Consider the following 20566-nt stretch of genomic DNA (forward strand, 5'->3'; position numbering starts at 1 on the left):
ACAAACCCCGCTCCAACCAGCCCTCAGTCGAATCATGCCCAGACTACTGCTACCCAGTCCTCACACACAGGAACACAAAAACCGACAGATACCCCCCAAACGAGGACACACCGAAAGCCCCAAACCCCGCTCCTGCCACACAACATATCCCAGAAACCCAGCCAACAACCAGCCACCAGGCGAGTCCTACCCAGACTACTGTTACCCAGTCTGAAAAACCAGCCCCTCAGGCGGTCCTGCTGACCGACTCCAACGGAAAGTTTCTGGACCCCCAGAGGCTGTTCCCAGACCATCAAGTCCTGAAAAAATGGTGCAGCAACACAGACCAAGCAATGAAGATCCTGAACAAAGAATCCCTTGGAAGCCCCAAATGGATTGTGATCCACACAGGCACGAACGACCTACGCACCCTACAGGAAGGCACTGCTCGGGCGGTGAGCAGGATGGCGGAAAAGGCCAGCAGGGAATTCCCCGAGGCGCGGATCGTGATCTCCACACAACTGCCCAGAAAGGACACCCCCCAGCTATATAATCCACAACACCAACAGGGAGATCGACACGAGATGTTCTGTCCTCCCCAACGTCTCCCTGGCCCATCATCCAAACATCAACACAAGGGACCTCTATGACGAAATACATCTACTCAAACAGCGGATGTGGGTCTTCGCAAGAAACCTCATAAACACTGCCAAAAGACGCAGCCCTCCACCCCCTCTACCATTGGGGAGCCCAAACAGGACCACCAATGTCCCCCACCCCCCATTACAAAACGAACAACAGAACCGTGCTTTTATACCTGACCCAAGACCCCCCCTCTAGACCACAGACTGTAGACCAAGAACTGAGAAAGATCATGGCGATGCTGAACAGCCTGATAGAAAGCCGGAGAAATTATTAATATTGTTATTTGTCATTATCATTATTGATCAGTATTATTACTATTATTAGATAGATATATGTGCATGCCTCATGAAATTTATACTAAATCATCATTTAGCATTATAGAAAATAGTGTTTCCACACTCATCCCACAAAATAGGTCCATTTTATTTCGTTTTTTTTGAACTATATAAATGCGTTCTTTCCACATAAGCTGCTGGAATATCCAGGGCCTCCGCTCCTCAACTTTTGGGATGAAGAGTACAGACCCTGAATTCCTAAAAGCTATAAAAGACATTGATATAATTGTGTTAACAGAAACATGGTGCCAAAAGGACGTGCCGACCCACTGTCCTCCAATGTACCATGAAATCATTGTGCCCTCAGTAAAGAACACTAAAACACGCAAGGGCAGAACCTCCGGGGGAATATTGGTGTGGTATAAGGGAGAACTGGACAAACACATCTCACCGGTAAAACAGGGAAAATCACACGTATGGCTAAAACTAGATAAAAATATAGGAATATCAAAAAAAGATGTTTACTTATGTGCGATCTACATACCTCCAATAGAATCGCCATATTTCGAAGAGGAGTTATTTGATACTCTCCACATGGAAATCAGCCATTTCCAGGCCCAAGGAAAGGTGATAATATGTGGGGACCTAAATGCAAGGACCGGTTGTGAACCTGACTTCATAGACCCACAGGGAAACAACCATGTGTTTGGCCAGACCCCTTTAGATGTCACACCAGCCATCGCAAATCGGAACAACCTTGATCGTGAAATAAATAAAAGCGGTAGGGAGGTAGTGCAACTCTGCCGAGCCTTAGGCCTGTACATAGTTAACGGTAGGTTCAGAGGGGACTCCCTAGGGAGACTCACATACTCAACTCTTGGGTCTAGTGTGGTGGACTATACAATCACTGACCTGGACCCCTGCGATATCAACTCATTCACTGTCAGGCAGCAATCCCCCCTCTCAGACCATAACCAAATAAATATGTACCTTAAACTTTCTGCCCAAACTACAGACACAAAAAAGGAACCCAGTAAGCTCCATAAAATAAACCAGACATACAGATGGGCCCCAGACAGTGGAGAAAAATTCATCACAGCACTAAAGTCACCTGATCTCACAAGTAAAATATCAAAATTTAAAGAAAACCCATACGAGATCACCAGAGATGGTGTAAACATGGCCATAGAGGATATAAATATGATCTTCCATGAGGCAGCTGTAAAAGCCGACCTTGTGAAACAGAAGAGGAAGCGCCACAAAAGACAAAATAAAAATAAGAAATGGTTTGACCACGAATGCAAAAATGCCAGAAAAGACCTGAGAAAAATATCAAACCAAAAGCATCGCCATCCAAACAATCCGGACCTACGTACTAGATACAATGAAACCCTCAAAAGATATAAACACACCATTAGGAACAAAACACAAAACTATACCCACAAAATACTCGAAGAAATTGAAAACTCCACCAATCCAAAACAATTCTGGGAAATGTGGAATAACCCGAGTACAACACAATCGCAAGCATTACCAATCCAAGATGGCGACATCTGGAGAACACATTTTGAAAACCTCTACAAAGACATCCCAATAAACGAAACAAACCCAAGTCAACATCAGGTCACAGAAAAACTCCACACATTAGAAGCAACAATTAAAGACAACCAAAACCCTCTAGACTCCCCAATCACATGGAAAGAACTGGCCACAAAAACAAAATCTCTCCACCTAAAGAAAGCCTGTGGCCCAGACAACATCAAAAATGAAATGCTCAAGTTCAGCAATATGGAGATGCAGGGTGCGGTACTCAAATTATTCAACATCATACTACGTTCAGGCTGTTTTCCCGATATCTGGTGCCAAGGACTAATCTCCCCCATATATAAAAGTGGAAACAAATCAGACCCAAATAACTACCGCGGCATCTGTGTCAACAGTTGTCTAGGGAAGTTATTCTGCAGTATTCTAAATAGTAGATTACTTGATTTTCTTAACAAACATAATATCCTCAGAAAAAAACAAATAGGCTTTCTTCCAAAACACCGCACCGCCGACCATATCTATACCCTTCACACCCTCATTGAAAAACATATACACCAAACAAAAAATGGGAAAATATTCGCCTGTTTCATCGACTTCAAGAAAGCCTTTGACTCTATATGGCACGAAGGGCTCTATTATAAACTTCTTCAGTGTGGAATAGGGGGCAAAGTCTATGACCTTATTAAATCAATGTATCTGAAAAACAAATGCGAGGTCAAAATTGGAGACAAACGCACCGATTTCTTCACCCAGAGAAGAGGCGTCCGGCAGGGCTGCAATTTGAGCCCGACCCTGTTCAACATATAAATAAATGAATTAGCAGACATGCTGGAGCAAAGCGAGTCACCAGGTCTCCGTCTCCTGGATGGAGAAGTGAAGTCCCTGTTCTATGCGGACGACCTGGTTCTGCTGTCTCCCACAGAACAGGGATTACAGCAACAACTAGACCTACTCGACAAATACTGCCAAAATTGGGCTCTAACAGTAAATCTAAAAAAAACCAACATCATGATTTTTCAAAAAAGGCCCAGATGTCAGGAAAACAAATACCAGTTTACCCTCAGTGATACCACTATAGGACACACTATGAGCTACACCTACCTTGGTCTAACTATTACAGCATCAGGGAGCTTCAGCATAGCAGTGAATGCACTAAAAGAAAAAGCCCGAAGAGCCCTATATGCAATAAAAAGAAAATTCTACAACATCCAAATCCCAATCAAAATCTGGCTCAAAATATTTGACAGCATAATCCTGCCCATTGCACTGTACGGTAGTGAAGTATGGGGCCCGCTAAATCACCAAAGCTACACTAAATGGGAAAAACACACAATAGAAGCCCTACATGCAGAATTCTGCCGAAGCATCCTTCGCACCCAAAGAAAAACGCCAACAAATGCATGCAGAGCCGAACTAGGCAGATACCCACTGATAATAAACATCCAAAAACGAGCACTAAACTTCCTAAATCACCTCAAATCTAGCTCCCCAGACACCCTTCATTTCAAAGCCTTTCAGACCCAAGAGCTAAACCCAGAAAAGAGTCCCCTGAGTCAGCTGCTACTGAAACTAAGTACTCAGCCGGACCCTGACCAGCCCCAGACCAACACAGCCGTCCAAACACCAATCCGAGTGAACCAAATCATTAAAAAATGCAAAGAAACCTACCTGGAACATTGGAACAAAATAACCGAAAGCCAAAGCAGATTAGAATGTTACCGGGCCCTAAAAAGAGAATATAAACTGGCAGACTACCTCACGACCATCAGAGACACAAAACAGAGACAGACCCTCACCAGGTACAGACTAAGCGACCACCAACTGGAAATTGAAAAAGGCAGATACAAGAAATCCTGGCAGCCTAGAGAGAATAGAATATGCGATCAATGTCTGGCCGGCGAGGTTGAAACAGAAATGCATTTCCTCCTAAAATGCGAAAAATTCAACACATCAAGAAACATATTATTCAACAAGCTAAGCCAAACAACCCCAGATTTCAAGGAATTGGATGACCTGTCAAAATTGAGATTAGTCCTGGGAGAAGGAGACAGACCATACCTTGGGGCCAAATATGTAACAACATGTCACAACCTGAGGACTGTTTAAAATTAAGACTGTTTAAAATTAATATTGAACGTACCAAATGAAGTACAAAGACTGTTTAAAATTAATATTGTTCAAAAGTAATATTGTATGTACCCAACAAATGTCAAATCGATTGACACCTACAAAATGTTTGAAAATGTACCTTTTTGCTATGTAAGCTTTGGCAATATGGTTCTCTGTAAACTTTCATGCCAATAAAGCATTTGAATTTAAATTTGAATTTGAGAGAGAGAGAGAGAGAGAGAGAGAGCGCGAGAGCGAGCGCGAGAGAGAGCGCGCGAGAGAGAGCGCGAGAGAGAGCGCGAGAGAGAGCGCGAGAGAGCGAAGAGAGAGAGCGAAGAGAGAGAGCGAAGAGAGAGAGCGAAGAGAGAGAGCGAAGAGAGAGAGCGAAGAGAGAGAGCGAAGAGAGAGAGAGGGGAACAGAGAGGGAGGATGGAGAGAGGGGGGGGGGGGGGGGAGGGAGAGACCATTGTAATACAAGTTTTCACACCACATTTAAAGCCACTGTAGTGTAGATGCAGTGTAGAAATGACAGTCAAGAGCCACTAAATCTGTTCCTACTGTGAGCCTAACCGGTATAACTGGTACAATATTCTAAAATCCTCTGAATGCTGTGACATTACGATACACATTGTAGTCTCCCCATAGCTACTTATCTCATCAGTTCTATCTGTTGGGGCTGCACATAGTGCACCAATAGGAAGATACATCTCTATGCGAGTTATATTGGTCAAACATGTGCACTTCAGCTTCCTCCAGCTGCAGCACCGATGATGCACACATATGCAATACGTACATGCCCATGCCGTGTGAGTTTGGAAAGAAGCCAAAGCACCCAACTGTGTGCAGTTGGTGCCACTGAGGCAGCATTATTTAATGAGCTTCACTCAAGCAACAACTTAGTACTGAAATGGCAAGGCAGAGTGAAGAGGGGTGGGGGGGAACTCGACAGTGGCGGATAAAGACTTTTGGCTCCCCCTTATGAGCAGCTTTTGCATTTACTAGTCAGATAATTAGAAAAACCATCCGGATTACTTAGTATCATGCTCCAACAAATGATATTTCTATGAGTCTACCCCAGAGAAAATTGATCAAGCTCACTAGTTGTACTTCACAATACTAGAAAATACATATAAACTATTTATTGCTCCATTAATACATGTTTTCTTTCCCACTTTTTCTTCCATCTTTACTTTCCAGCTTTGCTTTCCACTGCTTCTTTCTCCCTCCTCCATCACCCCACCCCAAAAAAAAAACGATGCACATTATTATCCATCCTAGTGTCTGCCACTGCTGCCCTACAAGGAGCTGCTAAGAGGTACCTTGTGAGGAAGTGCTTGGGATTCTCTCGGCAGTTCAAAAAGCACAGCTAAGATAGAAAATTTGTTGTGCAGGGAAATATGGGAATAAAGGAACTAATTGCAATACTTTGTGTTGCTGTAATTTTCAATTTAGTTCAACTTGACCTTGAATACAAAATCTCAACGGTTTATTTGTTAGAATGTATTGCTCCCAAAGTATCCCAACAGGCTATAAGCAATGGAAGATTTTTAATTTGGCCAGAATATTCATGATTGCCAGGCTTTTCAAGTTGCTACAGGTTTACTACAGATTTGTGGATACTAAGGAAATCAAGGGATATGGGGATAGCACAGGAATGTGGAGTTGAGGTTGAAGATCAGCCGTGATCTTATTGAATGGCCTATTCCTGCTCCTATTAAGTTCTTATGTTCAAAGAGTTCTGTCTGTTTCACCATCAGTTATTGATTCAAGAAGAGTACATATTAATATTTGATTAATATATTCAAGAAGGAGTTGGATATATTTCTTAAGGCTAAAGGGATCAAGGGATATGGCGAGAAGGCAGGGACAGGGTACTGAATTTGGATGATCAGCCATGATCTCGTTGAATGGCGGAGCAGGATCGAGGGGCCGAATGGCCTACTCCTGCTCCTATCTTCTATGTTTCTATGCCAGCAACAGTATTACTAATACTTCAACAGGTGACAATGGGATAACACAATGCTGCTTCCTCTCTGGGACCTGGGTTTGAATCCAGACTGATGTGATGAAAGCCTCTTCCCTTCCCAAAAGATGTACAAGTCTTAAAGGAAATGAATTCAAGTATGAAGACACAACACTGAAATTGGCAGTCTCAGAGGCCACAAACACAGCTCGTGTACAAATCTGAAGTGCACTTCTGAGGTTCTAAGTACAGGAAACTTTATATTATCCGGAGGTTAACTGTCCGGAATGCTCGAGCCACCGGCAAAAATCAGGAGCCGTTTCGTTAGGTTTTTTTTTCGTTGCTTTTTTTTCCACCAGTCAGGCTCTGCAAGGTCTCGCTGAAGCTGTTGCTAAGCTACAGAGACGCTTGCAAGGTACGGCCGACTGTTTAGAAGCTGTTAGCAACAGGGTTTGTTGCCAGATACGGAGCTCAAAATCTCCGTATGTTTCAACATTAGCGCTGGTTTGTCCGGCAGTTTTGATGGGACGGCAACAGCTCGGTCCCGTCGGTGCTGGATAGCACAAACTTTCCTGTAAAGGGCTTTTTGTGGAGAGCTTTACTATGCATCTAATCCATACTATACCTGACCTATCTCCTCTTTCTCGGCTGGCTTCACTGGCCCTATGCAAAATGAATTCAGTCAGTCAGTGCTGGCAGCTTTTGCTTAGAATACAGATTTTTTAAAAATATACATCCAAGTCTTCTTTGTGGAAAAATGGCCAAAGAATCCTGAACCATGACAGCGATTTTATAAACATGCAATTCTGCCCAAAAAATTAAAGAAAATGGAGTAGTGCCACTCCTGCTACTCAGTCAGCGAGGTGATGTTTAACATCATATGTTTGCTGCCAACCAATCTGGAGAGAGTCTGATTGGGTTCAGGTATCCAACTATAAAAATGCAACTACTTTTGATTTTGATGGAGCAAATTTTCTCAAACTGAGAAAAAGAAACAAAAAAGGTGATGTGAATTCGGACACAAGAAAACAAATGTTTCGGTCATAAGATAAATATGGGTGGGGAAGACAATCAACCTATCCCAGTTAAACCATCTAGAAAGACCCTCACAGTATTCAACTGTTTAAATGATGCCATGGTTTTCACTTCCACGACTCTACTCTAAGTTCATTCCATGCATCAATCACTGGGTCAAGATGACCTTCCCGATATCTCTCGTAATTTGCCTTTTACAAGTTTGAACTGTGAACTTTGACTGTCTTATTGTCATGATTTAGTTCCAAGTAATTTCCCAGATCTGCCATACTATTACCTGTTTGGGACAGGCTCGATGTACTAGATGGTTTTTTTCGTGTGTTATAATGTCACACCTCACTCGCCTCCATTCATGGATAAGCTCAAGTTTCACCTGTCTTTCTTCACACCTCAGCTCTCCGCCAGTCAGGGTCGGCATGTGGCTCTTCTCTGAACAGCCTCCAGGACTGAAGTTTATCCGTTGGTAACTGGATACCATACTCATGGTCTGTACAGTTTGAACATGACTTTGTCAGGCTTGTACTCCATTCTTTCAGCTAGCGTGTTCAGTATTCTAATTGCTTTTAAGATTGCTGCCCCGACATGGTGAGACACGTTGATCTACAAATTTACTAAGATCCCTAGATTTCTCAACTCCATCCCCCAGCTATTTCAGCATCATCCATGAACTACTTATGTTATCCATTCCTACAAGCAGCACTTTATTCTTGTCTGCATGAAATTTAACCTGGCATTGTTCTATCACTTTATATTGTTCAAATCATTTTGTAGTTGCCAACCTGCCTCCTTAGATTTTGCAACAGCACCTCCCATACCTGCGACCTCTACCACCTAGAAGGACAAGGGCAGCAGGCACATGGGAACACCACCACCTCCAAGTTCCCCTCCAAGTCACACGCCATCCTGACTTGGAAATATATCGGCCGTTCCTTCATCGTCGCTGGGTCAAAATCCTGGAACTCCCTCCCTAACAGCACTGTGGGAGCACCTTCACCACACGGACTGCAGCGGTTCAAGAAGGCGGCTCACCAGCACCTTCGAGGGCAATTAGGGATGGGCAATAAATGCTGGCCTTGCCAGCGACGCCCACATCCCATGAACGAATATTTTTTAAAAATTGACCCTTTGGGAGTTTGGTATCATCTGCAAATGTTACCAATTTGAATTGAAATTATTCATTACAGGGGTCCCAATACTGAAGCATTATAGTCAGCAGCCCCTCTTCGCCCCACCACCCTGACAATCTTCCTATAACTGGCAACTGCTATTTTCTACCATTCAGACATTTTTCTAATCCATTCCCAAGATTTACCCTCACTTGGGAATAGTAAACACCGCACAATATTCCCCAGTGAAACGAAGGGGAGAGAGTAGAGTAATTTATGGACTGACATAATTGTGCTGACTGGTAAGGTGGAAGACGCTGCTTTTTGCTTTGCTGTACAATCTCACCTTCTCGGCTCCAGCCTCAGATTGACACTGAACAAATGTGCAGAACTAAATCATAAAATGATGTAACACTCAACATAGAGTAACAGTAAGTGTGTCACAAAAACAGCAACATACTATAAATATTTAAAGTACATTTCAATATCCACCCATGATATTGTATAAATAGGATACATATGGGTGTTAGTCTTTTTTTTAAAAATCCAGTGAGATTTTGTGCTGATCAAGGCAAGAGATGTCAGCATTGATGAATGGAGCACTCTGTTATTACAGATAGTCAGCATTAGTATCTGAAATAAGGATACAGAAAAAGATGCTAAACAAAGTTCCCTCTAGTCTGTCACAATATACCCAAGCCCCCAACCTCAAGAGCAGTCACTTTTGGACCACTGTGAATTTTTCCCACTTAAGTCAACCATCTTTGTGGCCTCTCTGAATCAGCTCACCAATTAGTGCCAAATTAAGGACTGTGTTTGTACTATGAGCCTCAAACCCCATTTTGCAAAAAGTCTACAGAAAGAGTGTGCCTGGATACCACCAGCAATGACCCCTTTAAACTGTCCGACCGCGCAGCGCTCTGCGACTCCCGCGCAGCTGGCTCACCGCGATATTTTGAATGGGCCGCGCAACCAAAAATAATTAAAGGGAACATTGACCATCAGTCTGTCTAGATTGAAACACAGACTCTAGACATGAAAGGACAGTATGTCTAACCATCGCGTCCTATCCCAACGAGGGAGGGAGGGGGTGGGGGAAGGAAAGAAAGAAACAGAATGTTCAGAGACAATAAACTCCTCATATTGCAGTCAAATAAATTCTCCCTTGTACCTCTGGTATCCATGAGTTAAGCAGACAATATTACAGTGCAATTACACTTCACAAGCACTAAACTTGGCAGTGTGAATTGGGCATCAAGGCCCAAATATACCCCAAAGTAAATCAGAGGGAGATTACTACCTCCTCCAGGAGTCTCACTTCACTCCATTCCAGTGTCAGAACTCAACCAGACACCAGGTTCAGGTTGCATTTTCATTATATCTGCAGGCAATCAGGCTTAGCATCTGAAATAAGGACGCAGAAAAAGATACAAAACTGCTTCACACTTCAGTTATAGCCTGAACACACCCTTGGAAGTTTTATTTTCCATAAACCACCATCCTGGACACACATCCTCCATGCAACCCAGCCCAAACGCAAGTATTTACTGAACCCACTTTGTGGAACCACCTCCTTTAACGCTTCCCTCCACACCCCGCCTGACCCCCCAAAACACAAAAACAGCCAGTGAATGAGATTATGACCCTCTCAGCTTAGTAGACGAGTTGTTATCTTCCCATGTTGCTGTGCTCAAAATTGTGGGTCAAGCAACACCAGTCAGAGCTCTGTGATTTCTCTTCATGTTGCCACAGGTTCTCAAGAGTTTACTTCCAAGTCCCAGAAAAGTGTGTTACAAACTACTTAAGCTCACAATTTGCCCTCAGTCTGTTAAAATAGAAATGTTAGTGTTTGGAACCCATACATGAAGAAATGCTCCATTTACTGCTTCAAGGACAGTGCTCCCTAACAAGGTTGTGTTTCATCCATTGCCTTTGTCACTGCCAGAGTTAATTGGCTTTGCCAGGAACAGACAAAATAATGGAGTTAGCAAGCATTCTTGAATTAGATGATGTTTTAGCCCGTGTCATTTTCATTCAATGTAGGCTGGTATTTACTCCTCTCACACTTTATATAAACTGATTATATCTAAAATATTGAACAATTTGGTTTGAGTAAATTGGAAGATCTTTCACACAATGTTTATTAACCATGTCACTGACACCATTTTCCCACTCTTCCGTTCATCCACATTTTACAATCCTAAACTGTTGTTGATGTCAGTGTACCATATTTTGGATTCAAAATATTGGGGGGGGGGGGGGGCAGGGAGTGGAAGAAACTGAAACTCATGTAAAAGACACCACAGCAGTCACTGCAGCTCCCTAGAGGGCAGAACATTTGACTTTAACCTGTGCCAACTGGTCCATGTATTGTTAATATTGTGCAAACAGGGAGCAGAAGACCAGGAAGTGGAAGAGGCAAGTGGGAGAGCAGGAAAGTGATACTGGACCAGGGGTAAGTAACTGAACTCTCCATAGTAAGCCAAAGACCACCACAATAATGACTGGAGCCAAAGGCAAACATCCTACTTTGAACATCCAAAGGGTATAGAAGCGGCTTTTGTACTGGTAGCATTTTTATTTGAATTCTGGTAGACCGATACGTGAATCAGCTCCCACCATCTACATCATCAAACAGGAGAAGCTGGGGTTGTTCTCCTTAGAGCAGAGAAGGATAACAGGAGGTTTCATAGATGTGTTCAAAATCATGAATGGTTTTGATAGAGTAAATAAGGAGAAATTGTTTCCAGTGGCAGAGGGTCAGTAAGCAGAGGACACAGTTGCAAGATGATTTTTTTTTTTTTTTTTTTTAAATATAAACACAGTGAGTTATGATCGGGAAAGAACTGCCTGAAAGGGTGGTGGAAGCAGATTCAATAGTAACATTCAAAAGAGAATTATATATACTTCAAGGGAAAAAATATACAGGGCTATGGGGAAAGAGCAGGGGAACAGGATTAATTGAACAGCTCTACCAAAGAGCCGGCATAGGTATGATGAACAGTTTCTCCTGGTTTACATAGAAGTTAGGAGTAGGCCATTCAGCCCCTCAAGCCTGTTCTGCCATTCAATGAGATCATGGCTGATCATCCAAATTCAGTACCCTGTCCCTGCTTTCTCCCATATCCCTTGATCCCTTTAGCCTTAAGAAATATATCTAACTCCTTCTTGGATATATTCAATAAGTTGGCCTCAACTGCCTTCTGTGGTAGAGAATTCCACAGGTTCACCACTCTCTGGGTGAAGAAATTCCTCCTCATCTCAGTCCTAAATGGCTTACCCCTTATCCCGAGACTGTGACCCCTGGTTCTGGACTCCACTGCCATCGGGAACATCCTTCCTGCATCTAGTCTGTCTAGTCCTGTTAGAATTTTATACGTTTCAATGAGATCCCCTCTCATTCTTCTAAACTCTAGCGAATATAAGGGTAATCGACCCAATCTCTCTTCATATGTCGTTCCTGCCACCCCAGGTATCAGTCTGGTGAATCTTCTGGTGCTGCACTCCCTCCATGGCAAGAACATCCTTCCTCAGATAAGGCGGCCAAAACTGCACACAATACTCAAGGTGTGGTCTCACCAAGGCCCTGTACAACTGCAGCAAGACATCCTTGCTCCTGTACTCGAATCTTCTCGCTATGAAGGCCAACATACCATTTGCCTTCTTAACCGCCTGCTGCACCTGCATGCTTACCTTCAGCGACTGGTGCACAAGGACACCCAGGTCTCATTGCACTTCCCCTTTTCCCAATCTATTGCCATTCAGATAATTTGGTTGATCAGCCATGATCTCATTAAATGGTGGAGCAGGCTCGAGGGGCCGAATGGCCTACTCCTGCTCCTATCTTCTATGTTTCTATGTCTATAATAATCTGTATTCCTGTTTTTGCCACCAAAGTGGATAACCTCGCATTTATCCACATTATACTGCATCTGCCCAATCACCCAACCTGTCCAAATCATACTGGAGTTTCTCAGCATCCTCCTCACATCACACACATCCACCCAGCTTTGTGTCGTCTGCAAACTTGGAGATATTACATCTAGTTCCCTCGTCTAGATCATCAATATATATTGTGAATAGCTGGGGTCCTAGCACCGATCCCTGCAGTAAAGCACTAGTCACTGCCTGCCACTCGGAAAAAGACCCATTTATTCCAACTCTTTGCTTCCTGTCTGCCAACCAGTTCTCTATCCAAGTCAGTACCTTACCTCCAATCCCATGTGCTTTAACTTTGCACGCTAATCTCTTATGCGGTACCGTATCGAAAGCCTTATGAAAGTCCAAATACACCACATCCATTGGTTCTCCCTTATCTATTCTACCAGTTACATCCTCAAAAAATTCCAGTAGATTAGTCAAGCATGATTTACATTTTGTAAATCCATGTTGACTTTGTCCAATCCTGTCACTGTTTTCCAAGTGCTCTGCTATTACATCTTTTATAATGGACTCTAGCATTTTCCCCACTACCGATGTCAGGCTTACCGGTCTATAATTTCCTGTTTTTTCTCTACCACCTTTTTTTGAATAGTGGGGTTACATTAGCTACCCTCCAATCCATGGGAACTATTCCAGAGTCTATAGAATTTTGGAAGATGACCAGCAATGCATCTACTATTTCTAGGGCCACTTCCTTAAGTACCCTAGGATGTAGATTATCAGGCCCTGGGGATTTATCGGCCTTCAATGCCATCAATATCCCTAACACCATTTCCCTACAATTACTGATTTCATTCAATTCTTCCCTCTCATTAGATCCTATGTTCCCCGACATCTCTGGAAGGTTATTTTTGTCCTCCTTTGTGAAGACAGAACCAAAGTATGTATTTATAATTCACCTGCCATTTCTTTGATCCCCATTATAAATTCCCCTGATTCTGACTGCAAGGGACCTACACTTGACTTCACCAATCTTTTTCTCTTCACATATCTATAGAAGCTTTTACAGTCAGTTTTTATGTTCCCTGAAAGCTTACTCTCATATTCTATTTTCCCCCTCTTAATTAATCCCTTTGTCCTCCTTTGCTGAATCCTAAACTGCTCCCAATCCTCAGGTTTACTGCTTTTTCTGGCCAATTTATATGTCTTCTCCTTGTATCTTATGCTGTCCCTAATTTCCCTTGTTAGCAACGATTGAGTCACCTTTTCTGTTTTATTTTTATGCCAAACAGGGATGAACAAATTCTGTAGTTCATCCATGCGATCTTTAAATGTTTGCCATTGCCTATCCACCATCAACCCTTTAAGTAATGTTCCCCAATCCATCCTAGCCAACTCGCGACTCATACCATCGTGGTTTCCTTTATTTAAATTCATGACCCTAGTCTCTGAGTCAACTACTTCACTCTCCATCTTAATGAAGAATTTGATCATATTATGATCGCTCTTCCCCAAGGGGCCTCGCACAACAACATTGCTAATGAATCCTTTCTCATTACAAAATACCCAGTCTAAGATGGCCTGATCTCTAGTTGGTTCCTCGACATATTGGTCCAGGAAACCATCCCGTATACACTCTAGGAATTCCTCCTCCACAGTATTGTTACTAATTTGGTTAGCCCAATCTATATATAGATTAGTCACCCATGATAACTGCTGTGCCCTTATTGCATGCGTCACTAATTTCCCGTTTAATGCCATCCCCAACCTCAGCATTACTGTTTGGGGGTTTGTATACAACTCCCACTAACGTTTTCTGCCCCATGGTACTTCTCAGCTCTACCCATACAGATTCCACATCATCAGAGCTAATATCCTTCCTTACTATTGTGTTAATCTCCTCTTTAACCAGCAATGCTATTCCACCTCCTTTTCCTTTTTGCCTGTCCTTCCTGAATATTGAATACCCCTGGATGTTGAATTCCCAGCCTTGATCACCCTGGAGCCATGTCTCCATAATTCCAATTACATCATATCCGTTTACATCTTTTTGCGCAGCTAATTCATCCACCTTATTACGAATGCTCCTCCCATTAAGACAAAGCCTTCAGGCTTGTTTTTTTTTATAAAAACACTCTTAGTCCTTTTAGAATTATTATTTACTGTAGCCCTGTTTGATTTACACCCTTGATTTCTTTGCCTTCCACTTTTGCTTTTCTCCTTCCTGTCTTTTGTTTCTATCCTTGCTTCCGTTTCCTCTGTCTCGCTGCACAGGTTCCCAACCCCCTGCCATTTTAGTTTAAACCCTCCCCAACAGCACTAGCAAACACTCCCCTTGGGACATCGGTCCCGGTCCCGCCCAGGTGCAAACCGTCCAGTTTGTACTGGTCCCAGCTCCCCGGAATTTGAATCCCTCCACCTTGCACCATTCCTCTAGCCACGTATTCATCTGAAATATCCTTCTATTTCTACTCTGACTAGCACGTGGCACTGGTAGCAATCTTGAGATTACTACCTTTGAGGTCCTATTTTTTTAAATTTACCTCCTAACTCCCTATATTCAGCTTTTAGGACCTCATCCCGTTTTTTACCTATATCATTGGTACCTATATGCACCACCACAACTGGTTGTTCACCCTCCCCCTCCAGAATGCCCTGCAGCCGCCCCAAGACATCCTTGACCCTTGCACTTTATCAAAACCATTTATGATTTTGAACACCTATCAAATCTCCTCTTAACCGTCTATGCACTGAGGCCTCCTTCTGGGCTGTATAATTCTATGATTCTACAAACTCCTTTACCACATCGGCAGACTTGTTGACCCATAAATAACAGGATGTACAAATGTGCCGTGTTAAGGAAGCTGGTTTGTGGCCACTGGTCCCCTAGGATCCAAATTATAATGACATGAATGTAAAAGCAGATCTGTACGTCTTGTTTTATGTCTAGGTGCACACAGTAACTTAGAAATGCATTAAGACATATAAAGAGCAACATACCTTCGGAGTTCACAACTATAGTCCCAATCACACCTTTGTGAGATTGAATCCTCTTCAGAGTTTCCTCTACCTCACTCTGTAAATGAGAGAAAACAGATTAATACAAGACGGCATTATATAGAATGTAAAATCTCACATCACAGTTCTTCTAAAGTGTGTTGACTGGTATAATAATCATACGAACTGGAGAAAGTGGGAACCTTCAGGATGGACATGTGTTCGAATTAATGGCCTGCTACAACGAACTCTGCAACAGTGTATTTAATGTTAAGGTTTTCAAATGTTGATATGGGGTGGACGAGACTGAACGAAAGTAGACCCAGCTTTCTAAAATGAGATGAACAAGTGAGAAAGGTACATAAAAAAGCAAAAAAAGGTTAAGAGAAAGATTGCAGAGCCAGGTAGGGCAAAGAAAAAGAGGAATCAAAAAGTAAGAAAGACAATGAGCGCAGGACTCAATGGGGAAGATGTGAGTGAGGCACAGAAGTGTGATGGCGAGACCCTGCTGGGAACGCCAAGCAGAAGAAGCAAGTCCCCAAGAGACAAGGGGACATATGGGCAAGACCTAGATTCAAGTCCGCAGCGATGAACAGCACAGGTATCAGAGAAAAAGTATTGAGCCCAAGGAAAGTATAACATTTATAATTCCACATGAATGCAAATATTTCAAACCTTGGCCGACCCATCTGAGGAAAATACTTAACAATTTTGTTTCCCCCCCCCTTTATTTTGATAAGTCAACCCAAATAGCATCTTGATGGCTATCTCAAAAGTAGTCTTGGCAAGAGGCCAGCTCGAGTGGGAAAATAGCACGTGGAGCAGAAGACAGACCACAAAAAGCAAAAGCGAGGAAAAGAAAAATCTACCAGTGGTATGCTAAAAGGAAAAAAACTCATTCTTTCAAAGTCAGTTCCATATAGCAGCCAATAATCCTAAAAACTAACCAAAGATCCTGAAGCAATTTTACACTCTTCTCAATTGCAATAAATGATTAATGTCTGGTCAAAACTTAACTTATTGCACCTTTAACAATGTTTGATAGTCTTGTAATCAAACATTTGTTTGATCATATTGTAGGAGAAAATTGTTCTAATTAATTTCTCTTGAAACACACTTGATTCACCCACTGGTGAATTGGATTGGAAACAGCAGTGACAAAACACTTAGGCCACACTAAGCTGGCAGCTGGCTACATTATGAAACCTGCTGTGCTACACACAGGGACAGAACGTTACCAGAAGTTTAAAGGAGTCAGCCAACCCACCCCTCCAGAAACATTTCACTTGAGCACGCATTATTCTGGGATCAGAGTACACAGACACACACAATGTAGCTTTCAGAGGTGTCAATGGAATAATTAGAAAAAACAGGTGGCTTTGAAATGTGCTCTGCCACAGATAGTGCATGAGCTTCCACTTGTAATTCCCTCCAAGATCTCGGCTAAATAGCAAGGAAGGATTAGGGAGTAGAGGCATCACCCCACAATCGGGGGCAGAGAAAACCAAAAGTTTACAGCTGGGTCGAAGTGTCAGCTGTGGCTCAGTTGGGAGCACCCTCCCCTCGGAGTCAGAAGGTTGTGGGTTAAAGACCCACTCCAGAGACTCGAGCGCAAAAATCTAGGCCGACACTCCAGTGGAGTGCTGCCTCAGGTGGACGTAAACAATCCCACGGCACTATTTGAAGAAGAGCAGGGGAGTTATCCCCAGTGTCCTGGGCCAATATTTATCCCTCAATCAACATCACTAAAACAGATTATCTGGTCATCATCACATTGCTGTTTGTGGGAGCTTGCTGTGCGCAATATGCTGCCGTGTTTCCTACATTACAACAGTGACTACACTTCGCGCCACTCTTAGCATCTGTAAACAATGCAGAAGGGAGTTTGCAATTTTAAAAAAACTATGTAGGTTTCATTTCAAATTTTTTTTTAAATTTCCAGCCCATCAACTTTATGCTCTACTGAGGAGTCAGACAGGTAACAATGCAGGGACAGTGACACTCCAATTTTCCCTCTTCATCAAGAGGAGCACCAGACTTTCACTTGGCCCTTCACCGATAGCCCCGAGATCCAGGTTGGTAGTTAACAACCCATATTCCATTACACTGTGGAACAGCAAAATACTGTACTACTGGGAGAGGCGGGGAAGGGGGGGGAAAGCAGAAGGGGGAAAAAATGTATTTATTGTATGCAAGAATTGTTCGGAGCAGAAAAAAGGGATTAGGCCCAAAAGTCTGTAATGTTGCATTAGCCATGAATTAACAGGCACCTAATCATGAAGGTACCATCTTTACCAAAGACACTAAAAGCAACTTGCATCAACACACTTTGTGTCAAAAAAGATCAATGTACTTTTTGTGCAGGATGGGATTTACTTTAATTGAACCAGACTTTAAATTCTCTTTAGTCTTAAGGATGGTAAATAATCCTACTGCTAAAATTGAAAATGACAGGATAATCGCAATATTGTTAGTTTAAAAAACAAATTAATTTACGGATGTGGGCGTTGCTGGCAAGGCCAGCATTTATTGCACATCCCTAATTGCCCTTGAGAAAGTGGTGATGAGCCGCCTTCTTGAGCCGCTTTCAAACAAAGGCAGTTACAAAAGCAAATTTATGGACATCAGTTTAGAGTTTTCCAACAAGCACAATTCTATTTATCATTGTTTTTATTTACGAGTGCATTATCCACCTAGAAGGACAAAGGCAGCAGGCGCACGAGAACACCACCACCTCCAGGTTCCCCTCCAAGCTCGCTGGGTCAAAATCCTAGAACTCCCTCCCCAACAGCACTGTGGGAGTACCTTCACCACACGGATTGTGACGGTTCAGGGCGGCGGCTCACCACCACCTTCTCGAGGGCAATTAGCGATGGGCAATCAATGCTGGCCTTGCCAGCGACGCCCACATCTGTAAGTGAATTTTTAAAAACTAACAATATTGCAATTATTTTGACATTTTCAATTTTATCAGTAGGATTATTTAGCATATCGATACCAAAACGCAGTTGGGGAAAAAGCACTTATCAACATGCAATGCTCTTAAATCAGTACCTCAAATTGCTGCCAACAGCAGTGACAGGCCTGCAATGACCGGCGCTTTACTTTAGTATTCTCCAGCTCAAAACTCTCTCTCCATAAACACATATTTGAAAGGCCAAAGCTTGTAATCAGACTGCTAGGGGTTATTCTAAACGAACGTACCACCAATAACTCCCACACCCACCATAAATACAATCCCAGTGACAATAAATTAATTTACCATATTGCTGAGTCCAAGATTCGGCTAATCCTTTATAAAGAATCTGGACAGAGCACTTCCAGCAGCCCACAGATAGATATTTATAAAAAAGGTGTGGTTGGGGTAATTAGGCATTGGTTATTTGCAAAATGTTGAAGCTTTAGTACTGCCTTAAAATCAATACAGCTATACATATACACACACACACACACACACACAAAAACAAAGCCTTACAAAAGCCATTTTCTAAAATATCATTGCAATGAAAACTTGTCATTTAAACCGACAAGAACTTGGTCGGTTTCTTGTTGTTGCTTCAAGCATAATTAAACGGGGTTAGCAAAAAAGAGGTTGGGTCTGCGAGAACATAATGTTAAAAAACACACACACACTTTTAAACCAAACCTAATCAGTGGATGCAATTACTCGGGCCTAGTGCTGGGCATTCAGTGACAGACCCGAGAGGGCCAGGAAGACGAAAGCAGACACCACAACCTCGCTCACCAACCCACGGGTTTTTCTTCCCCACCACGGCTGCCTCGACACAAGAGCTATTTTTTTTTATCAAACTGATTATATATATTTTACCATCGTCTCCTCCCGAAATCCAACAACGAAACAGCACACACACACAGAGACCCGAGCGACGACCGGTTGCTAGGGGAAAGCGGAAATGACTCTTGACTCGGATACACTCGGCTTGGATGATGTCATTGAGGCTGCATTGTTGGGCAATTGCTGGAGAGTTGCAAGTGCAGCTGTGAATTGCTGTTCAGCCTTGAAAAAGGCTCACTAAAACCAATCATAGCATTGTCACTGTTTGTCAAATTCCCAAGCTGAATAAATGAGAGAGGTGGGAGGTGCAGAGCAAAAAGGGACAGGATCATGACTTGAGTTTGTCTTGTCCAGTTGGCGTGTGTGGCTGAACTGTACTCCGCCAACTTTTGGCCAGGGCGCCGGGAAAGAACTCCCCTGCTCTTCTTTCGAAAATAGTGTCCTGGGGTCTTTTACTGCCGCCTGAGAGGGCCTCGGTTTAACGTTTCATCCGAGAGACGGCACTTACGACAGTGTCGCCCTTCCTCAGTGCTGCGCTAGGAGTGTCAGCCTAAATTTTTGTGCTCAAGTCTCCTGAGTGGGACTTGAACCCACAACATTCTGACTCAGAGGCAAGAGTGCTACCCACTGAGTCACATAAGGACATAAGAAATAGAAGCAGGAATAGGCCACTTGGCCCCTCGAGCCTGCTCCACCATTCAATAAGATCATGACTGATCTTGGGCTCAAAGCCACTTCCACGCCCGCTCCCCATAACCCTTCACTCCCTTACCTTGCAAAATTGTCTATCTCCACCTTAAATGTATTTAATGACCCAGCCTCCACGGCTCTCTGGGGCAGAGAATTCCACAGATTTACGACCCTCAGAGAAGAAATTCCACATCTTAGTTCTAAAAGGGCGATGCTTTATTCTAAAACTGTGCCCCTGCGTCCTAGATTTCCCCACGAGGGGAAACATCCTCTCTGCACCGACCTTGTCGAGCCCCCTCAGTATCTTATATGTTTCAATAAGATCACCTCATTCTTCTAAATTCCAATGCGTATAGGCCCAGCCTGCTCAACTTTTCCTAATAAGTCAACCCTCTCATCTCTGGAATTAACCTAGTGAATCGTCTCTGAACTGCCTCCAATGCAAGTATATCCTTCCTTAAATAAGGAGACCAAAACTGTACGCAGTACTCAAGGTGTGGTCTCACCAATACCCTGTACAGTGGTGGCGGGACTTCCCTGCTTT

The 20566-nt window shown here is 43.1% G+C and overlaps 1 protein-coding gene across 1 annotated transcript in view; it reads right to left on the reverse strand.

Annotated features, from left to right (window-relative positions):
* LOC147116710 (dynein light chain roadblock-type 2-like) overlaps positions 1 to 19549 on the reverse strand; it is a gene marked incomplete at its 5' end in the record, with an annotated part of 47605 nt that extends 28056 nt beyond the window's left edge. Inside the window, 3 exon segments of the mRNA XM_085991828.1 lie at positions 15540 to 15615; positions 19366 to 19395; positions 19397 to 19549. Of these exon segments, the coding sequence (XP_085847954.1) occupies positions 15540 to 15615; positions 19366 to 19395; positions 19397 to 19549 (259 nt within the window).
* Positions 19550 to 20566: the final 1017 nt, after the last annotated feature.

The sequence above is a fragment of the Somniosus microcephalus genome, chromosome 6, assembly GCF_052327205.1.
Source record: "Somniosus microcephalus isolate GS21.2 chromosome 6, FLI_Smic_1.0, whole genome shotgun sequence".
NCBI classification, from domain to species: Eukaryota; Metazoa; Chordata; class Chondrichthyes; order Squaliformes; family Somniosidae; genus Somniosus; species Somniosus microcephalus.